This window comes from Protopterus annectens, chromosome 11.part0 (genome assembly GCF_019279795.1).
Source record: "Protopterus annectens isolate FY-2018-M chromosome 11.part0, PAN1.0, whole genome shotgun sequence".
Taxonomy (NCBI): Eukaryota; Metazoa; Chordata; order Ceratodontiformes; family Protopteridae; genus Protopterus; species Protopterus annectens.
In genome coordinates, this window is record NC_056745.1 from 147,468,211 (window position 1) to 147,491,837 (window position 23,627).

Sequence of the window (23,627 nt, forward strand, 5' to 3'; positions counted from 1 at the left end):
GGAGAGATACACATGCCCTTCCATTGGATAAGCAATTTACAGGAGAACAATCTCTCTTCAGATCTTTTCTAACCTCTTCTGATTTCTGCAGATCCAGTGTTTGTTTTTTCTTTTTCAAATATGTGGGCTGGCTGCTCCAACACTAAGATGACTTTCTGTAAAGTAATTCTGTAAAATAATGTCTGTAAATAAAGCAACTTTTCTTAATTACCATACCAATTATCAACTTGAATTTCTGAGTCCCTTATTTTGTTTGCCAATTGCTCTAAATATAAAGCAAATAAAGAGTAAAGAGGACACCCCTATCTGGTTCCTCTGTTCAGACCTCCCACTTCAGTTCTTGTCTCCTATCTCTCATATATCCTCCTACTTAACTTTATTACTGTATCAGAGAATACAAATTATTCCATTGCCCTACTCACAAAATCCCACCTTACTCTGTGGAATACGTTCGCTGCGTAAAGCCCCACCAACAACAGCTGTATTCTTACATTCTGCTTCCCTCTGGATCATCATTGTTCTGTTAGTTTTCAGATGTTTGCCTTCCCTCCACAAAACAACATTGATCCATATCTGTCAATTTTGGCAACACCTTTGCTATTCTTTAGGCATTATAGACATAAACATTTATAATCATGGTTTAAAACTGAAATAGGCCTGATGGGTCTTTATCATCTGTAGATATTGCAACCATCACAGCCTTCTTCCAGGATGTTGATGTTTTCCCTCCTTTTAACAAAACTCTACAAATCCTTATCAAATCTTCATTACTTTCTTCCCTCCTAGCTTCCAAACTTCCATAGGAATACCATCTGTTCCTGGAGACTTTCCTGCAGGTTGATTATACTTCACTGTTTTTATTTCATCCCCTCCTATCTTAACTATTAATTGTTAAGCCTCCTCTACCTCTAACCTTTTCCATAAATATTTCCATTTGGGATCTTTCTTGATTTCCACATTTATGTGCTTTATACTGATTTTCATAGAATTTCCAAAATATCTGTAATAACTCTACAGGATGTCTGGCTATTTTGTAGTTGCAGGCTTCCTAAGTTTTGCAATAATCCTTTCTACTTTCTGTTGACTAAATTGTGCTGTGTTTATTGCTCTGGAGTTATCAAAAATAGTTTCTTAATAGCAATGTTTCTGAACTCATGCATATTATTTAGATACCGCTTATTTTCTCTTTAGTATTCTGTAGTTGCTACTCTTGTTCTGTGAGATTACCCTTATTCTGTAAAACTTTTTGTCAGCTGCTCTAAATAATTCCTGTTGCTTCATAGCCATCTCTCTTTTTATGTTGGCCTATTTTTAAACTGCACTTTCATTATATCCCACTTACTAGCTATAACTTCTGAAGAAATGTTTATCTTCCTTAATAACTCTCAAATAATTTCCACTCGCCATTCTGTGTTTAACAGGTAGGTGGGGAAGAGTCATTGTCTCCTTTTTACTTCATCATCCTGCATTTTTATCTGTTCTTTGTTAGTGCATAATTTGAAGTAATTATTTGATGCATGTCAGAGCGTTCAAGTAAGTGCACTTGTTCCTGTGAAATATAATTTCTGTCTAGCCTAGTCAAGTTATTTTATCTTTGAGAATAAAATGTAAATTATCTGAATTCCTACTACTGAAGTTGCATCTAAAAATGTTTTCATAATTTTTTTCAGAAATCGACCCTCTTTTTTATATTTTCCCTTTTAGGCATCCCAGGTACATACTCACTGTTGCAAATCAAGTTCTAGTCCCCACCTATAAGTAATATTCCCTAATGAAAGATGATTATTTCTCCCACAAATGTCTTAAGCATAATAATAGCAGTTTTAAGTGGAATCTAAATAGATAGCAGAGTAAGTACCCCCTTGCTACCATAAATCTACAGTTGTTTTTTTCCCTCTTCTGTCACTATTAGAGCTCCAGTGAGTATATGTAACCCTTTCCTTTCTCCCTGATATTCTGCTGAATATCCATCCTAAAGTCAATTCTTTATCAAATTTACATGCGTGTCTTTCCAAATGTGTATGTGTAACGTTGCTATTTGCACTCTCCATTTCTTAATATAATCCTCAACTCTTGTCTTTTTGTCCATACCTTTGAGGCCATTTACAATCCAAACTACTATGGATAGCATAGCCATTATGATATGAAGTTATTCCCACCTGTGATGCCCGTGCCCTGGCCCAGCAATTAAGGAGCCTCAATCCTCACCACTAACATCTGAGAGGGCGTCTCATATATGAGGAAAGGATAACAAGTACACACAGTAAAGTGCAATTTCCCATAAGAGCACACAGCGATCACAGTCAGTCTGGGGCTGGTCGCTCCCTTGCTCCCCAAGTCCCCAATAAGACTCCCTACTGGCACGGCTATAGGGTCCAGATCTCAGCCTAGCTGGGCAAGCTAAAATTACCAGTACCCTCTGTCCAACCAATGCTTCGTGCCTCTGCCCAAGTACCTGACATGCGTACACATACACATACACACACACACACACACACACACACACACACACACACACACACACACACACACACACACACACACACACTTTGAAATAAGAGTTTACACAACCACACATACACTTCTGGGGAAGGCTGGCACAGGTTCTCCAGCTGTGCCCCTTTTACCCAGACTATACTGTAGTAATTACTGCCACCACCCAGCTAATATTATCAGCTACCCAAAGGCCCTTAAAAGGGTGTCCAATTATTACTGTGCAGTATTATCCAATTGGTAGATGTGACTAACAGTCAAGGCTTATTACAGTGACTTGGTACAGTAATCACTATAAATATGCAATGTAATCTATAGCTTAAATTATCTCTATACAAGCCAGCCATGGTTAAAAGGTTTTAAAATATTTAATAATAAATAAATAAAACCACAAGACAATACTTTCTACTACACAGTCCATGCTAGTCAAGAGTTCAGAGATCACACAGAAATACTTAAAATAATTCAGTAATACAGTTCTCATATCACAGAAAAACACTTAGTCTAATAGTTTCTAGTTTCTAGCTATCTCTAAAAGAAAACACAAGTCTAAGATAACTTGCATAAGACAACAGGCAGAGTGCTGTGAGTTGGATGATCAAGACAAAAATGCTTAATGCCTTCTGATTCTCTCTGTTTAAATTGAAATTGCAGTTCTGATAAACATCACATCATTCTTTCACTTTCCTGGACTTCCCAGGCTACACATTAACTGCATTTACATTCTTAACATCTCCCCTTTGTTATCTTGCAGCTGGTCAGGAACAGGGCAATAAAAATACATTTGCATGTTTAAATCTAGCAGTTTAACTCTTGGTTAAAACAATAGAAAGAAGTTCTTCATCTAGACTTTTCGGCACCACTGTCTACTTCAAAGGGTCACCACATGCTTTACTTTGATCAGTAGAGTGCACTGTTGTCACATTTATTTCCAGTTCCACATGTAACATTATTTCTTTACATTTAAGACAACAAGCCTGTAGTTTACATTCATATTTACAAATGACAGAATTATCTGCGAAATTCTACCTGGCTAGGCTGGCAGCCTTCACCCTTCTCTACCAGTTTTCACACCACCTATTATATATGACAATTTTTTAAATGTCTCTTTCCAACTTGTGATGTTCTTCATTCCACATTGCTGCAGTCCTAACAATTGGGTAGTCCGCTGTCCAGTCGGCCCGAATACCAAAGTATATGGCTGACGTCGGTCAGGGCGCATTAGACTGACGTCAGTACGTCAGGGTACTAATGCGCATGACCGACGTCATATCCTCAGTCTTTTTTGCCGCATGGTCCGATGCAGAAGCAGTTTTGCGAGTGCAGGTTGGCGTTCTGAAATTTTCTGAAGTCGGAGTTTCAGACCGAATCAAAGTTGGCTAAGTACCCCGTTGGGGAACATTTTGGTTTTTTCTTGCCTCAGTATTTAACCGGATGTCAGAAAAAGTGAATAACTGTATTTCTTGTGGGAAACAGATACCTCATAGGGATTACCATACCTTGTGTATACCTTGTTTAGGGCCTGAGCACGGCGTTGTTGGATGCCGCTCTTGTGCTAGATTTAACAAACGCACTATTAAGAGACGGTTAGACTGTGCCAGGTTAGTGTTTGGGAAGCGTTGTAATTATAAAATGCCGTCGGATGCTCCGTCGCCCGCTTCCAAAAGCGCAAGGACAAAACAGCGAAGCCTAGGGTTGATGAACCGGCAGTCCCAGACGTCGGTTCTTTAGAAGGCTCAGTGGAGCCAGAGGTTTTGCCAGGAGTTTCTTTGGAGTCTCAGGCAGAGACTTTACTGTTGCAGGATGTGCCTTCTCAGGAGGTAGGCCAGGCTGAGGGGGCTTCTCAGGTAACTGTTCTTCCCTCTCTTCCCAAGGTAGTTAGAGCCTCTCCTTCTGTTTACAAAACTTCTTTGAGAGGTAGGCCAGGTTTAGCTTCAGTGGGGGCTTCTCCTAGTACTTCAGGTTCTGTGCCTAAGAAACATATGCTTAAAATGGCAGAAGATTTAATTACTCTGATTAGAGGTTCTATGCCCCCTCCTGATAAGAGGCCTAGGGTGGAACCTGAGCTTGAGAGTTTTGAACAGTGTTCAGAGGCTTCTGAGTCTTCTGCGGAAGATTTGCAGGAGTATCCTCCTTATTCTGATTCTGATGTGGATGATTCCACTCCTACAGCTTCTCCTCCTGAGGATTTCTCATTTTCAGAGACTCTGCATTCCATGAGGGAGCACTTTAAATGGGAAGGCCAAGATTACTCTGATTCTAGGAAAAGGCTTAGGGAATTCTTGTTTTTACCCCAGCATAGGCCCTTAGCTATACCTCCTGTGTTGAATGTGGTAGAAGATGTTTTTGCAGAGGCTTCCCTGAACCCTGATTCCTTGCCTCCTGCTCCTGTTAAACCTGATAGGTACTATAGGGTGCCTGAAGCTCATAAGTATCTTTTAAGAGTCCTAGGGCAGACCCGAGACTGTTTCTCAGGGACCTAAAGGTGTTAAGGCCTCTGTTGTTAAAAACCCTGTTCCCACTGATAAAGAGGCAAGGGCTTTGGATAGATGGGGAAAGAAAGTGTATACTTCTTCCACTTTAGCCATGAGGGCGTTGAATTGTCAGTTTCACATGCTAAAATATCAAAATTATCTCCTTTCACAATTGAAATCTAAGGTGGATGCTTTGGCGGAAGGTATTGAGTGTAAAGAGTTGCTGGATTTAGTTCATGTGTCTGAACAAGTGGGTAAGCATTCTTTGCAATGTGGTTTTGATGCTGTACAGGCCTCCTCGAGGGTGGCTGCCACTAGTTCAGTTCTTCGCAGGCATGCCTGGTTGAGGGATCAGAATTTAGCTGAGCATGTTAAGACAAGGATTTTGGATGCTCCTTTACAGTCTGATGTGTTGTTTGGTTCGCCTGTGGAAGCAGTTTTAAAGAAAATGGAGGACAAAGCTAAGTCTATGCAAACTGTTAAAGATTTTTGCAGGTGCAGCCACCGAAGTTTAGTAGAAATTGGCCTACTAAGGGATGGACATATCCTGCTTATGATTCCCAGTCTAGGGGTAGGTCTAGACGTGGTAGGGGCAGAGCTCAAGGTTCTTTTAGGCCTAGAACAGGGAGTTCACCTGCTCAGACTTCTGGTGAGGGCAGGGGTCAGTCCTTTCGTAAACAGACCCAATGACCTGCCTTTTCAGCCGCCAGTAGATTCTCGTCTGGCAGCTCCTTTGGGAGGAAGACTGTCTCTTTTCAAAGAAAATTGGGATTTAATTACTCAAGACAGATGGGTGTTGGATATCATTCACCACGGTTACAGGTTTTATTTCCATACATTGCCCCTTTCAAAGGCATGCCAGACGTTCCTCCTCCACAAAGGAAAGAGGCTCACAAGCAAATTTCTCAGTTACTCCAAATAGGGGCCATTCAGCCAGTCCCTGTATCAGAAAGGGGCCTAGGATTTTATTCTCGCCTGTTCCTAGTACCAAAGAAGGGGTACACGTGGAGACCAATTTTGGATTTATCTATCCTCAACACTTATCTGGACATTCCCAAGTTCAAGATGTTGACGTTACAACAGCTTTTACCTCTGCTGGGCAAAGATCACTGGATGGTAACTTTAGATCTCAAGGAAGCTTACCTTCATGTGCCTATAAGACTAAGTTGCAGGAAGTATCTGCGTTTCGAGCTGGAAATTCTCATTATCAGTTCTCTGCATTGCCCTTTGGCTTATCTACTGCGCCCAGAGTATTCACAAAGGTTCTGGCTCCAGTGATAGCTTACTTCAGGCTAAAAGGAATTCAAATCTATCCTTACTTGGACGACTGCCTGATTCTGGCTCAAGAAAAGGAAGACCTTCTACAGCATCTGGAATATGTTATAGCAGTGCTAAGATGCCTAGGGTATTCTGTGAATGAAATAAAGTCCAGTCTAGTACCCTCTCAAGACATGTGCTTTCTGGGTGTGAGACTGAATACAGCAGCCCAGATGGCCTTTTTAACCCCGGACAAACAAAAGAGTCTATCACTTTACTTCCATCAACTATCTCATCAGTCCGTGCTGACTGCAAGGACAGTCCTTCAAGCATTAGGGTTCATGGCATCTTGTATTCTGGTGCTTCCCAATGCCAAACTGCATATGAGGAAGCTACAATGGTATCTCAAAATGTATGGACACAGCACTGCCAGGATTTGGACACTGTCATTCAAATAATACCTTGCCTTCAAAAAGAATTTTTGTGGTGGGCTCAGGAATGTCACCTAAACAAGGGACTCTCTGTGACCCGGCCAGAGGCGAGTCAGATTTTAACGACAGATGCCTCGGACATTGCTTGGGGAGCTCATCTAAATGGAAAGTGGATACAAGACAAGTGGCCTGCCAGACTACAGCATCTACATATCAACATGAAGGAGATGTTAGCAGTCCAGTTTGCATTAATGGCTTTCAAGGAGTTACTTCTTCCAGGGCAGGTGTTGATTCTAACAGACAACACAACTGTCATGTGGTACATCAACAAACAAGGGGAACACATTCTTATCCTCTATGCAGGCAAGCAATGATTTTATGGGAGACTGCGCTCAGCTTGCAACTAACTCTTCAGGCAAGGTTTCTGCCGAGCACAGAACTCCTTAGCAGATGTGTTAAGCAGACAAATCATGGATCCCCACGAGTGGAAACTGGATCTTCATGTATTTCAGAAATTGACAGTGTCATGGGGAACTCCAGACATAGATCTGTTCGCTTCTCCACTAAACCACCAGCTGCCAAAGTTTTGCACAAAGGGGTTTCATCACACAGCTTGGAAAGTGGATGCTCTGTCTTTCAGTTGGAAAAATCTTCATGTGTATGCCTTTCCACCTCTGCCTCTTCTTCCAAAGGTGCTCTTAAAGGTCAGACAAGACAAGCCAAGGATGATTTTAATCGCTCCAGATTGGCCTCGGCAACACTGGTACCCACTACTAAGGAGTCTGGTAAGGAAGCCTCCATGGCCTTTACCTTTGATTCCACATCTGTTATCTCAGAAGGACGGTCATCTGCTCAATGTCAAGCTTCACTCTCTTCATCTAACAGCCTGGCATATTCTGTGTTGAAACACAGCAGGTCTCAACTTCCTCAACAAGTTTTAAATGTGATTATGGAAGCTAGAAGACCTAGTACAAGGAAAGTGTACGCAGAAAAATGGAAGAGATTTTTATTTTGGAGTACAGCAAAGAATTTGGAGATTTCTGAGCCTAATTTGAGTGTGGCTCTTCAATATCTTACTGAGTTATTGGACAAAGGTTTGTCCTTCTCTTCCATTAAGATTCATGCTGCAGCAATTTCAGCTCACTATGATTGTGACCCACCATTGTTTTCGCATCCTTTGTTCAAGCAGTTTCTTAGAGGGCAAAGAATATAAGACCCCACGTAGAGCTCCTACTCCTGCTTGGGATCTCAATTTTGTGTTGGAAAAACTTACTCTACAACCTTTTGAGCCTGCGGCTACTGCTGAATTGAAATACTTGTCATGGAAGACTGCTTTTCTGTTGGCTATTACTTCTGCAAGAAGGGTGTCTGAGTTGCAGGCCCTTATGGCAGTAGAGCCCTTTTGATTTTCCATAAGGATAGGGTATCATTACGTACTAATCCTTCCTTTATGCCTAAAGTGGTTTCTAGTGTGGCTTTAAACCAAACTATTCATTTGCCTACTTTTTATGCAGACCCCCAAAATAAAGGGGAAAAGATTTTGCACACTTTAGATGTACACAGGCAATTGCGTTATTATTTAAGCAGGACTAAGGATTTTAGGCAGTCTCAGCAGTTGTTTGTTTCTTTTGCTTTGAGTTCGCAGGGCAAGCCTGTGTCAAAACAAACTATTTCTAGGTGGATTGGGTTTTGCATTGCTTTTTGTTATTCCCATCATGGCAAGGAAATTCCAGCTGGGATTAGGCCTCATTCCACTAGGGCTACTGCCACTTCAACAGCATTCCTAAGGGGGGTGGCAACTAAGGATATTTTGGAGGCAGCTACTTGGAGTTCAGTGCATACTTTCTCTAAGCATTATCACCTTCCTCTCTACTCTAAGTCTAGGGCTGGTTTTGCCACAGCTATTTTGCAAGGCATGTTGTCAGCTCCTACTTCTTTATGATTTGCCAGCCTCCCTTACCTCTGCTTTGGGATTCTACCCAATAGTTAGGACTGCAGCAATGTGGAATGAAGAACATAGTACAGTTTTGTACCTACCATAAATGTAGATGTTCGAGGATCCACATTGCTGCAGTCCAATTTACCTCCCTCCTTCCCTCTTTGTTTAGGGGTGGTTGTGTAGGTGAGGTTATATGCTGATAATTTTGTATATATTGTACATATTTTTGGTGCAGGTATATTGGGCCTTGTCTTTTTAGGGTCTTCTGACATCTGGGGCAAGAAAAGACTGAGGATATGACGTCGGTCATGCGCATTAGTACCCTGACGTACTGACGTCAGTCTAATGCGCCCTGACCGACGTCAGCCATATACTTTGGTATTCGGGCCGACTGGACAGCGGACTACCCAATAGTTAGGACTGTAGCAATGTGGATCCTCGAACATCTACATTTATGGTAGGTACAAAACTGTACTTTATGTACACCCACTAATGTTTGGCAAATTTATACAGTTGCTTCTTGTCATCTCCATTTGAACCTGTCACATTTTACAAGACATTTTGTTTTACTAAAAAAAAAAACATCAAGAAAACAAAACACACACCCTGAACTTATAAACTTAAAACAATCACACAAAACTATGTACATCTTCAAATAATAATGTTTAACCCTCCTGTTAGGAAGAATTATCCCAAACTGACAGCTGCATCCATAGGCATTACCTAACCTAAAATTAATGATATCCATTCTAAAGTGCATGTTACAATCTATGCATCTACATACCCTGATTGCTGTCTGTTCTTTTCTTGTCACTGTTTGCCTCAGATGTGAAAAACAGCTTGCATGCTTTCAGAAAATATTAACTTTTAACCTTAAGTAAAAGTGCACTGGCTCTCTTTAAATAAAACTAATTTATACACTGTTCTAGTAAATGCATTGAAGTATTTGGGTACCAGGAAAGCTGCTATCTCCTATTGATTTCCAATAATTTCAGCCTTTATTTTTACTGAGCTGCTTGCCCTTGTGCCTTTTTAATTTTACAATTCTTTCAGCAAACAATGGCCAGATTGCTCAAGAAGTATTGCCTGCACCTGTAGTTAGCTTGTCTTCATGGAAACATAAGAGCAGAATATACCACTGCCTTTAGCTTCAGATTTAACTCACACTGAACATTTGTTTGCTAAAAGAAAACTTCTCATTGCATTCACATTGTTTTCTTATTTTTCAAACCCAGATACTTACAGCTAAAAAAATATTTTAGATTAAGCCAAGAGCATTAATCCAAGCATTCACTTATGTAAAAGTAAGAATACATTTTTACTCTACATATATTATAATGCGTGCACTTTTGCAAAATATCAATATCCAACAGCCCAAGAGTACAGCATTTTAACTTAAATATGCTTTTGTCCAGCCCTTCTTCACTTTTTACATTGTAATGCCTACATTTCTTGAATCCAGAAAGTACTTGTTTACTTAACAGTCACTGAAAAGACACATCCTTACCCCCTCATTTTAGATATCTGTGAGTTAGGGTTACCAACGGTCCAGAATTTTTCTTAGCATGTCTATGCAATTCATATCCTATATTCTTTTATTCAGCACTTGATTATTCAGATAATCTGACTGGGATGGCAAGCATTACCCTTTTCTGTGGAGACTTGGGGAGAACAGCTCCACATTTATGTACTTTATACAGTATTTTCATTTACAAATACAGAACAGCTTTATACTTGACAAACATAGAAACACATACCTATATACATTCCAGTTAGAAAAGTACAAAATATAGCTCATTAAAGAGCACTTTAAAGTAAATAAAAGCAGCTTATTCAGAGCAGATTGTGAAAAAAAACATGACTGAGAAAGTGCATTATTTACACTGAATGGAATTTAAGATGAAAAGTAGGAAAGGATGGGTGTAGATGGTAGAGAAACTAAAATACATACCCTAAGTGTTCAGATGGTAAAAAAAAACAAAAAAGCTGTAAGGTTTATTATTGAGTTCAGTAGTTGAGATGGGTTACATAGCATAGAGGAGGCTAGTCATTGCGTACTCCTTGCGTGAAAAAACTGGCAGGAAGGAAAGTAAGAGTTGCTTAAGACATTGTTGGAACTAGTCAGGAGTATGACGGGAGTATAACCATTTTTAAGGGAGAGAGGTTCTTTAAAAAGAAGCTTACATTTGGGAAGGTTTAAAGTCAGTTTTATACTGAATAGGATACAGTTCCACAATTGTGTGATATATAATTTGAATACAGTCTCCTGCTGTTTGGAGGAGGTAAGGGGAGTTTGCAAACTAGATGATCTTAGGGGAGTTTGCAAACTAGATGATCTTAACTGTGTAGTTGGATGGAAGGTTTTGTAATACTGGGCAGTTTTCATGTTGATTACAGTAGTGTGTGAGATGTTATTACTGGAAGTAGGTGAGGTGTCTGAGTAATTCTAACCGATTCAGTTTCTTTAATGCTAGGCCAAGGCAGTGATGGGTATATCAGGGCCTCACTGAGACAGATGCCTGGTGTCAGAGCCATGGCCTCAAGCTCACTGCCAAAAAGTGCAGTGTCATCCACTTTGGTAAAAACTCTGTACCCATGAACTACCACATAGGCAGCAATCTACTTAACACCGAATGTGTGATGAGACCTTGGAACCCAGGTGGACCGTAGTTTCTCCTTTGATAGTCACATCACCAGAGTAGTCAGGAAGCCCTTCTACGTGGCACACCTCGTCATAAAAGGGTTCTCATCCAGGAAAAAAGAGGTCATTGTTCCCTTCTACTCGACGCTCATTAGACTTTTATTATAGAGTACAACACCCCTTTTGGAATGTACCTCACAAGACATCTGCAGCAGCTGGAAAGGCCACAGAAGTACCTCACAAAGAGGATTACTGGCCTCAAACAAATGCCCTACACTGACCACCTCAAAAAACTCCAACTTTACTCCGTAGCATATCACCTACTCCGAGGTGATCTCTGCCTAAAGCTATGTCAAACCCAGAGCTGTTGGACATGCTACACCTAAAGAAATCCCAATCCCTCTGAGCTACATGCTCTAGGGACCTAAACCTTGTCACCACAATAAACAGGACATGTTGGAGGGATAGATTCCTGTCTCAGAGACTTCCCATACTCTGGAACAGGCTACCCATCTATGTCAAGCAAAGTTCATCAATAGCACTCTTCAAGAAAAATCTTGATGAGTGGATGGGAAATAGGAAATACACCCCGGGGATCACTTCTGTGTCTCTGCTCAACAGTGGCACAGGAAAATAACTTTCTTTGGTGGCATAAGCTAGGGAACCTTGTTGGCTAGGCTTACGTAGGCCCTTGGTCCGATAGCCTAGTACCTACCTATGAACCTATATGAAGGAAGGTTGGAGACGAATATGGCAATTTTGTTTTAAGAGCTTAAGTTTGCTATAAAATTTGGTTTTATGTTTGCAAGTATGGGTGAAACATATCTAGTGATGGTAGAAGGAAGTAGTTTCTAAGTTTTTGGTACTATTTGTTAGGTAGTATTTGGATCTATGTAAGGTACCAAGTTTTTGGTGTTTTTAATTATGTGAGCTATATGTTAGTTGTATTTCAGGTTGTCATCTATGATATACAGTTTGGTTTGGGATACATCTTCAAGAGGGCTGTTATCATTTGAGGTGATGTTGAAGGTTGATTTGAGTTCAGTTACTGTTTTTAGGGATGAAAAGCATGAGCTTTGTTTGTTTTATTTGGGTTAAAAAGGGGCTAGTAGTTGGAAAGCCACATTTCAATAGAAGTGAATGTGTCTTATGTAATTTTTTGCAGTAATGAGATGGAGTCATCTGCATATTGAATTATTCTGCCATTGTTGGATGCTTTGTGTAAGGAGTTGGTATAGATATTAGAGTAGTGGTCGAAGAGTGGATCCCTGTAGTACTTCTATAGTTATTGGAAGAAAGGAGGAATAAGTTTGTCACCACTGTACTGCCTGTTGTGTGTTAGAGAGGCAGTTGTGGAACCAGATTATTAAAGACTGAGAGAGGTTTAATGAGGCGTGTTCATTTAGTAGCTTTGTAGAACAGTACTGAATGCTTTGGATAAATCTAAGAAGAAGAGAGGGTGTGTAAGGCAACCTTTATTCTGTTCTAAGTTTACATTGTTTGTGACGCTAAGAAGGGCTATAGTGAGCTTATGTTTGGGTTTGAAACCATGTTTGGTGTTTGTGATAATATTGTTAGTAGTTAAATAGTTTATAAGTTGAGTTTGTGCGCATCTTTCTAGGATCGTGGCTAGTGGGGAGAGAATGGAAATGGGTCTATAAGTACCAACCTTATTGTAAGTTGTTTTCCAGATGTACACTAGTACTGTTGGTGCCAAAGCAAGGTATTCTGATGGTAAGTTATCAACAGCAACGGGTGTGGGCTTTAATTCTTCTGAATGTTTTTTTTTTTATAGTTAACATGGCAATTGGTTGGAAGGAGAAAAGCATTGAGTAGGCTGCAGAAATTGATCTCAAAGACTGGCTTGTATGATTATTTTTAGTAGTTTAAAAGTAGTATTGATGAAATGAGACTTAAATTTGTCAGCTATAGGTTCTGTGGTGGTAGTATTTTGTGGGGTTAGTATGGTGGGTTGTCCTAGTTTGAGCAGGTTCTTAACAGATTTCCAAAAGAGTCTAGGATTATTATGGTGGTGGTCCTAACGGTAAAAGTAGATTGGTGTTAGTTTATTTGGTTCTTAGATTTCTCTAGAGTAGAATGGAATTCAGTTGAAGCCAGGTATTTGATGCTCTGTCTCTGTGTAGCATAAATGGAAAAGTATTGCCTTTTCTGGGATATGGAGCAGATTTGGATTCTTAAGCTTTTTGTCCTGACAGCAGCTTGTTGATTAAAAATATTATGGAAAGTAGAATTGAAATTTGAGACTGTCTCATTTAGAGGTAGTAATTTTAGAGGTGTTCAATTGCATTTTTGTAGTGTCTCAATGAATATCTATTTACTGAAAGAACTTAAGTTGTGGACTTTGTCGTAAGTGATATTTTTTCCCTTGGTTATTATAGTGTCTTAGTGCAAAAGTGGGCAGATCATTTATGAAGTCAAGTAGGCAGCCAGATGCACAAGTGTTATGGTTGTTGGTATCTAGCTTAGTACTGATTCTCTGCCACTGCATTTATCAGTTCTGGTAGGGGTGGTTATGATTTTTGAAAAGCCATAGAGTTTGATTGAGTTATGGTCTTATTTTGTTTCATGTTATCCAGTCAATGTTAAGGTCTTCTGGTGTAAAAGTTTTGTAAAGAATGTTGTTGTTAAACCAGTTTAGTAGGTCTTCCACTACTAGAGTGTTATTGCCTGACAGAGTATTTATATAGATATACAGTTGTATATATGTGTGTGTGTGTGTGTATGCATGTATGTGTGTGTGTGTGTATATATATATATATATATATATATATATATATATATATATATATATATGTATATATATATATATATATATATATAGCGTGTGTGTGTGTATATAGGTTCATAGGTAGGTACTAGGCTATCTGCCCGAAGGCATTTATAAGCCTAGTCAGAATGTGTTGGTTTTCGCCCCCTTAGATTACTTCCCTGTGCCTCTGTCCAGCAGAGCCACTGAAGTGATCCCCGGGGTAAACTTTTTGTTTCCCATCCACTCGTCAAGGTTTCTCTTGAAGAGTGCTAGCGAGGGGCTCTTCCTAATGTAGATTGGAATCTTGTTCCAAAGCATGGGAAGTCTCTGGGACAGGAATCTACCCCTCCAGCACGTCCTATTTATTCTTGTGGTGAGGTTTAGATCCCTAGAGCATGTGGCTCAAGGGGATAAGGTTTTTTTTTAGGTGGAGCATGTCCATCAATTCTGGGTTGGACATGGCCTTATATGTCAGGCAGAGATCACCTCTGAGCAGGCGGTATGTAACCGAGTACAGCTGGAGTTTCTTCAGTCGAGCTGCGTAGGGCATCTGTTTGAGGCCAGTGATCCTCTTGGTGAGGTACTTCTGTGGTCTTTCCAGCTGTTGCAGGTGTCTTGTAAGGTACATCCCAAATGGGGCATTGTACTCTATGATGGGTCTGATGAGTGATAAGTAGAGGGGCACAATGACCTCTTTTGATCTGGATGCAAACCCTTTTGTGATTAGGTGGGCCACAGAAGGATTTTCTAACCACTTTGGCAATGTGATTATCAAAGGAGAGATTACTAACTACTTGCATCCCCAGATCCCTTATTATGTTTTCCGTATTTAGGGGACTACAACCTATGTGGTAGTTTGTGGGTACTTTATTTCCAAAGGGAATAACTATGCACTTTTTGGCATTTAGCTTGAGGCCATGATTTTGACACCAGGTATCCATCTTGGTGAGACCCTATTGGAGGATGTCTGAGTCAGCCAATGAGTCAATTATAGCCCCTAGTTTGCAGTCGTCTGCGAACTTGGTCAGCCATAGTCCTCCTGTGCTTGTCTGTACCTCTGAGAAGTATATGCCGAACAGGAGCTGTCCTAGGACTGAGCCCTGGGGAACGCCACCTGTAACCGGTTTAGAGTCAGACCTAGCTCCCGCAACTCTCACCATGTGGGTTCTGTCCATGAGCCAGCTGGCAACCCATCTTGTGACATAGGGGTTTATGTTCAGGCTGGTGAGCTTGTCTATAATACCAGAACGGGGAATGGTGTTGAAGGCCTTTGCGAGGTCTAGGTAGGCTGTGTGTACCACCTTTCCCTCATCTATAACCTTGGTAACTGTCTAAAAGAAGTCCACCAGGTTTAGGAGGCATGATCTGCCCTTAACAAAGCCGAACTGGGTAGTGTCCAGTGTTTGGAGGTTCCTAATGTCTCTGTTAATAATGCTGCACTCGATAGCCTTGCAGACCAAGCTAATCAGGCTTATAGGGCAATAGTTCCCAGGGTCTGTTGTGGCTTCACCTTTGTGGAGCGGAATAACTGTTGCTGTGCTCCACTCTATGGGTACGTAGCCTGTGGAGAGGCTGAGTTTGAGCAGTGTGTTTAGGTGAGGGGTTAATTAGTCTTTGAGCTCATGTAGGACGCAGCCTGGGACACCGTCCGGTCCCATTGATACTATGTTTTTGGCTTTGGAGAGGGCTATTTTAACCTGAGCGTCTGTGATTTCAGGGGATCTACATTCTTCTGGTATGGTTATGGGCCCTTTTGGGGGTGAGATGGGGGTGAAGTTTGCACTGAACCTGTCTGCCAGGATGTTGGCAATATTGGTTGGTTCAGTGTATTTTGTGCCATTCTGCACTAGGTCCGAGCAGATCTGAGCATTGCCACTTAGATTCTTGACATAGCTAAAGAATGCCTTGTGGTTATCTTTGGAGTCCTTGGCAAGTTTTCTTTCAAAGCTCACCTTGGACGATTTTATGAGGGATCATAGTTTCTTGCTGATACTGATCTGGGATGGCTTCCCTTCTTGGGATTTTACTCTTTTCTGTACTAGTTTCATCCTTCTGTTGTATAACTTGTTTATGGCAGAGGTCCACCAGACTGGTTTCCTTTTCTTGGAGGAGTGTGTCTTGGTTTTGCTTGGGATAGCACGATCCATGCATTCTTGTAGGTGCCCGTAGAATGCATTAGTAAAGGATTTTGCAGCTTGGACAGCGTTATCCTTTAGCATGGGGGCTTTGAAAACTTTCCACCTCCGTCTTAAGTCATGTGAAGTTTGCTTTTGAAAAGTTTTCACAGTGGTTTCCTCTTCCGGGGTTGGGGACGGAATGTGGATATCCAAAGTGATTTGTTTATGGTCAGATCTAACCAGCAAGGGGTTGACCTCCGGTGTGGAACACCAGTCACCCATGTTAGTGATGACCAGGTCCAAAATGTTGTCACCTCTGGTGGGAGTGTTGACCAGTTGCTCCAGGGTGTTTGAGTTTATAAATTCTAGGAAATGTTGGGCAAGGGAGTTAGTACTTGAGTAGTTCTCTTAGTTAATGTTTGGGTAGTTGAAATCACCCAATATTAGGGTGTTTGGTAGTTACCCAGTGTTTCCATAAATGCGGAATGGGGGTCCTGGGACATGGTGGGTGATCTGTAGCAAGCTACAATTTGAATTGCAGTTTTGCCTGTTGTTAGTTGCACGTGGATAATCTCTGAAGCATCATGCTGTGCCACTAACCTGGAGGTGTGGGTATCCTTGATGAATATGGATACTCCCCCGCCTTTTTATATTTTGGTCTGGGTTCTATGGCCAAAATGTATGGTATGAGTTGTAGCCTGGTAGTGCTGGGGTGCTCTCTGGAGCCTTAAACCAGGTTTCTGTTACTGCACATGTATGTATTTTCTCCATATTGAGGAGTGCCTCGAGTGTGTGCATTTTGAGGTTTAGACTTCTGGCATTGAGCAGTATTACCCTCAGATTTTTATTACTTGTGCTATATGGCGGTGGGTTTGTCTTTTGAGCCTTGCCTAAAAAAGGCAATATGGGGGTGGCAAGAGCTTTGGCCAGTATTTGAAAGCCTAAGGGTGACAGGTGCAAACTGTCTCTAGCGAAGCAGCTTGGCTTGTCGAGCATGTCATCCCAGGCAGACAGACACTGGATCCCCTTTGAATGACACCAGAGACTTAGCCAATTGTTGAAATTGATAATTTTTTTCTTTATAACATGGTATAATTCTTGGTGAGGGCAGGATGCTACTCAGGGTCAGGGTCATACCGGCCTGGGCTACATGATCAGAGAGCTCTTCCATGTCTCTTTTCATGTAGTCCAGGGAGGTGCAGCTCAGGTCAGTCACACCAACATGGACAATGACACGTGCATGTGTTATGTGGCGGATCCTGGCACCCGACAGGCAGCTAACAGTAACCTTCTCCTTATTCAGCCTAGTGAGTGGGACGTCAGTGTGCCTGACTATAGAGTCACCTATTACTTGTATGTTGGGTATGTTATTTTGCCTTAAGGGCTGTGATTGCGTGGCACACTGGTTTTGTGAAGTATGTGTTTCATTGTTTGTGTTGGGGGCTGGAGGTTGCTTGGATGTCTGCTTTGGAGGGCTCTATAGATATGTGTATATATATATATATATATATATATATATATATATATATATATATATATATATGTTCATGTTAGTTAAATGAAAATCCACATCCTCGACGATCGGATCACCAAGACGAGATTGCTGACACCACACATCCACGACAATGGTGAGTAGTGCGGAATGGGATGTATTCTCATTTCCTCAATGTGGTGCGATCTCAGAGTTGGTATATTTGTTAATTTTTTAAGTGTATTACGGACACGGGAATAGATTCTGTTCTGTAATACATTTACTTACCTTTTTCGGGGATGTGTATCATCGGCAATCTCGTCTCGGTGATCCGGTCGTCGGGGATGTGGATTTTCATTGAACTAACATGAACCATATATATATGTGTGAGTATATGTATATATGTGTGTGTGTGTGTGTGTATATATATATATATATATATATATATATATATATATATATAGATATAGTTATATATACATAGTTATATAGTTTTGTGATTGTTTAATTTTAGTAGTGATATAAGAAGTTCTGCATTGTGAAAATGTGGAACCTTCTGGGAATATCATTTCCTCCCCCAACATTTCTAAAAGTATTTGTAAGGAATTTTTAAAATGTATTCCTTGCTATATTGGCAACTCCTCCTGCTCTTGATTATTGTCTGTCTAGTCTAACAATATTATAGCCAGATGGCAGGATTTGTTCATTTATATCTTTTTTTTTTTAGCTAGGTTTCACTGATGAATACGTCAGGAGAGCATATGGCAATACATGTGCGTAAGCCTGGAATTTTATTGTTATACATCTAACATTTACATGTAGTAGTAAGATGCTAGAGCTTCTGTTTTGGAGGAGATGGATGGTGGAGCTTGGATTTTATAAGGAGGTGTATTGTCTGGCTGGATTAAATGGATTGGTCTAGGGTTTGGCTGCATGCCTCCACCGAATGCTGTAGTATTAAATCCCAGATATTGTGTGTTAATTGGTGTGAATTTTATATGTCAGAGGGGTGTTATTGGTAATTCAGCTCAAAAGAATAATTTCTGAAACTGTTGCTTTTCTCCCTAGGCTTCCACTAAAAATAGACTTTGCCCAGTTAGACTTTCCCGGAACAAGAAAGACAAACAAATAAATAAATACATAGTTATATTAGTTACAATCATTTCCTTCCCCCAACATTTCTGACAAGGCATTTTGTAATTCTTAAATCTGTAAACTTGTTATATTCTCAAAAACAATTTTAATTACTTCTCTGTATTTCCCATCACACCTCCAGCAAGTGCTGTCTGCGAAAAACAATTCTGTGACGTCTGCTTGGGTTATAAAAATACATATGCAAACACTTAATGCTAAAATCCTAAACTTTCTGGACTTTTGTTTTAAACCTGAGAGCTATACAGATGTTTTCCCACTGTTCCTTTCTTGTATTGCTTTTCCATTCTGCTTTCTAATATTTTCTAACCTGTTCTGGTTGATTTATTTTTGTAATTATCATGTAGTATTTTACGTCTTACTTTTTATCCTTTTTTAACAGCATCTTCTGTTCTAGACTGGACCAAAATTTCAGTCAGAGCTGGTGTTTCACTTTGCATTCACCTATCCATTAATCTTTGCCTATACTTGGTTATCAAGGCCATTCTGAAACATTAATTTACTTTAAAGAGGTGAAAGCTACAGTTGAGGTTTTTTAGCTGACCACGTTTGCAGATGACTTAGACTTGGTGCCATGATTAACTCTCCCCAGAGGACATCAATATCCTTCAAAAGGGCCTTTCCCAAATCAATAGCGGGTTTCGTTAACCACTGAGTAAAACTAAATGCCAGGAAATCTGTAATAGTATTCTCCAGCAAGCAAGAAATCTCTTGTAACTATCATATAGATAACGCGCCCCATAAAACTGATCCAGTAGTTAGGGACCTATAAAGACCTTGAACTGTCCTTTGATTGCCACTTATCCAGAATTTTAAGTAAAACTTATCTTTCTCTCCACATAAAGCAAAGTACTTCTTTTACACTAATTGAACATAATCTGGACAAATGGATAAGTAACTGCAAGTTGCACTCCTGGTTTAGCATCCTTGTCCTTCATGGATATGGTCAATATATAAATGTTCTGCTCGTCTCTGGATTATTTGTGCTTAAAATATAAGGGCTAAAAACTTCAGGGGAATACATGGCCAGGCTTCTAAAAATCCTCATGGATCAATAACCTAGTAAGAGCCTATATCCCTATAAATCATAAATCTACGAAAAAATTCCCAGCTTTGTGTAACATATTTACATTACACATGAAAATCATTTGTCATTACTTAAGTCAAATCAAAAGCTCCCCAGCAAACCCTATACACTTATTTTTAGGCAAGTTTAACTATCCCACTATAAACTGGCATACCTCTATACATCTTGCAAAAAATATATTCAAAGATTATTCAGGTTTAGTGATGCTAATTCCCTTATCAAATTGTTCCTTTCCTTACCAGGTCAGTACTTTTTTTGACATTTTTACCATCCTGTCGCTTTCTTTTACTACTACTTCTACCTCATTAGTTAAACATACCTACATCGCAGTAAGCTTCTCCCTTAAGACACACTTTGAAAACCCAAAACAATCCACAGTATTTCATGATTACTCCAAAACATGTTTTCTAATTGTATACCTCTTTAACTGTAAAGTATACAGGTCTCCAAATAACCCAACACCTAATACATACTCCACTGAATTCTCTTCCCTTGTTTATAAAGACACATTTGATGTATGAGTAATGGTAAATTCAGAAAATAATCCCATGTGATGGAATTCCCATATAAATGAGCTTTACAACAAAAAGAAGAAAGTTCAGGCTCTCTGTAGCAGATCCCCAGTCTTCTACTGTAAAAGGTATGTAAAACTGATAAGTAAAACCCTCAAGTGCACTATCAAGAAATGAAAGGCTAAATGTGAACTCTGGTCACTACCACTTCTAAAAATAATGGCGAGGCTTCCTTCAACTTAAAAATTATGCCTTTTACTGAACCAAACTTACTCTGATCCTGATGCTGTTGGTAATATCCTCGCAGACAGATTCACTGCTAATTTCACTGCCCCTCCCCCAACTCAGCAAGATATTCCCCACATTACCTACCATCCCATCTTTCCCAAGAATCAGCTTGGACCAGATTATATCTGTTCTAACCAAAACCAAAAATACTGGCTCCCTGATACCCGATTAATATCCCTTTGTCTGATAGTGTCTCTCACCACTTAATGCAACCTTTCTTAACCCATGGAAGGACAAACTAAAGAGGTATATTTCCCAGAAGCATGGAGAATAGCCATAGTGTTACTGTTACAGAAGGGTGGCCCCAGGTCAGACCCCAGAAACTGTAGAGATATTACCCATGCAAATATCATCCATAAGGATGTAGTTAGTTTCCTAGAAGGGTCTCTAAAGTCCAAAATGTGAAGGTCTTTTGATCATACTGTTTACCTCAACTTTATGAAGGTGTTTGACACTATCCCAGTACTGCTATAAACTACCATAATTTAACATAAACCCATATGCAGTCCACTTGATAGTTAATTTGATGACCAGCAGAACTTAAACTGTTTAACATACAGGGTATTCTCTCTAGCCAGAGGAGTGTCACTAGCAAGGTCCCACAGGAGTCTGTCCTGGGACTCCCAATGTATTAGCATCCGTTTCCCAGAAATGAAAACAGATGTGTGGGATCTATGGATAACTAAGTTTGTTGATTGCTGCAAACTGGGTGCAGCTGCCAGGTCATTTTCAAACACTTGGATACTCCAACAGGGGTCTGTGCCATATAATCGAATGTTCAACTCTGCAAACCTCCTTTCGTTGAACCAAAAAGAGCAAACATTCACTTAAGCAGACTTCACATCAGCGAATATTTTAAACAAGGAATGGAATTAGTTTGCCAACATCAGGAAATTTGCCCTCTTCCCCACTGTAGAGCGATCTTGGAGTTGGTATCTGTAGGTAGGGGGGGTGGGGTTGCAGCACCCTACGTTGGGAGTTGTGGGGGATGCAGACCCCATCTGGCTGTGTTTGACATACTGAGGTGTTTGTGACAATTGCGATGTTGGTCAGCTGATTCCATTCCCTGTTTAAGACATTTGCTAATGTTACTGTTCGCTTAATTGAATGTTCATTCTTTTTGTCTTGAACAAGAGTTTCATGGAATTGAATGTTAGATTATGTGACATAGACCCACTCCAATGGAGTCTAGACTTAAACAAGTTTTGAGTGTGTCAGTCACAGGTTCACAGTAAATGCTAAAAAATGCATTATACTTAACTTAATGAAAGACATCTCCACTACTCTAAGCACATTGTTGGTATCCCTTCTCAAAGCTCACCTAGTTTTTCTGGACTCGTGTACCTACCTTTTGCTCACTGTGCCTTTATTATTGTTAGGGAGTCCTCCTTCAATGCTCAAGTTATCTGTAGGGGTATTTCCTCCAGGATCCATGCACTCTTGGTTCCTCTGTACCCTTCCCTTATTACACTTATGCATGAAAGCAGTAGCTCTCAAAGCAACTTCGCCCATTTAAAAGATTCCAAAGATTTCAAACTATAAAGATTTCATGACTACAAAATCTCAGCTACCACAAAGGATAAAAAGTATCCCTGCACAATGTTTCACACAGCCTCCTGGGAGGTGATTTCTGTTTAACCTTTTGAGCATTGAAAAGTCTTTACATTTTTCACCTTCCTTTACTTTTGCCAGAAATCTCAGCCTCCAAGGCAAGATCAAAACCTGTTGCCATGACATATTTGTAACCCAGCACATTCTCTGCTTTTGAAATATACTCCCTCTACATGTCAAAGTAACACTTATAAAAGTGGACTGATCAATTGAATGGAAGTATAAATTTATGCCTGGACATTACCAGGGGTAACTAATATACTGTCAATATCAACTGATATTGCGGCTAAGCTTCTTGATGACATTTCGACCATAAGTTTAGTTAAGACCCCTGCATTTTTTCACAGCTGTTTATAGGGCTAACTGTACTATGTTTAATTTATACCATTGCCTGTCGAATATATCTTTTTTCTTGTAATTTATGATAACGGTTTTTCTTCTCAACTAAGGCATTTCCAAATGAGCTATTGATGACATCTTCTAAGAATAAGTGAGGAAGAATTATTAGTTTATATGCATGCAAGAAGGAAAAATGCCCATTATAATATATAGTCAGTATTTGTTAGGGCACCAACATTGTCGCTTCTTTTTTGGAATACGTAGAGCATACTATAGATGCAAGTGCTTGTTTTCAGGAGCATATATAGAATGCTGGGTTATCATGCCCTTTAGATTTGCTCACTATGCAGACAGAAGCTGCAGAAAATGAACTTGTGTGTGTAGGACATTGCCTAGTCAGACCATGTTAAGGTAACTGAAATATTTTTTTTTATTTTGTGTTGTACAAGTAACTGTTTTTCTTTTTTTCTGATTCAGATTTGATGAGACTGTCACTCAGCGGCCATGACAGGAGAAACAGAAAAAGCACAGCACACTGACAATTCTGTCAGTGATGATGAGTCGGTGAGTTGCAATGTTACGACTTTTTGCTACCTGAAATAAGAAGTGCTGCAGTATCTCTAGTTTGAAAATGTCCAGATTCCATTTCTGTGCTTCAGGGTTGTTGGATGCATGTGAAAGGGTTCCTGTTTTTCACTGTTCATCCTTTGTATAACACAGAAGTACACCCAGTGTTAACAGAATAAGAAAAGAAAGTAACCACAAAGAAGTCATTCTGGGGAGAGGGATACCACTACAAAGACATGAGAGTTCTGTGGACCAACATAAGTAGGTACAATCCTTTAATACAAATAATTGTTAGATGTATATACAGCTTCTTATGAACTAATCTAAACTGGTTCAGACTTAAGCAAATGGTATCTCAGCAAAACCGAAGAGAAGAAGACATACACATTTCATCCTCTTTTATAATCACTCATGTCCTACAGCTGAATCTTGACTAGGGAAAAAAAAACGTTACCTATTGAAACAGACAACACTTGGT

General features: G+C 40.1%; 1 protein-coding gene across 1 annotated transcript in view; it reads left to right on the forward strand.

Moving 5' to 3' along the window:
• AGBL3 (AGBL carboxypeptidase 3) overlaps positions 1-23,627 on the forward strand; it is a 1,419,881-nt gene that overhangs the window by 127,064 nt on the left and 1,269,190 nt on the right. Inside the window, exon 2 of the mRNA XM_044087180.1 lies at positions 23,060-23,146. Coding sequence (XP_043943115.1) covers positions 23,087-23,146 — 60 coding nt within the window. The 5' untranslated portion in view covers positions 23,060-23,086. The remainder of the gene's footprint in view (positions 1-23,059; positions 23,147-23,627) is intronic.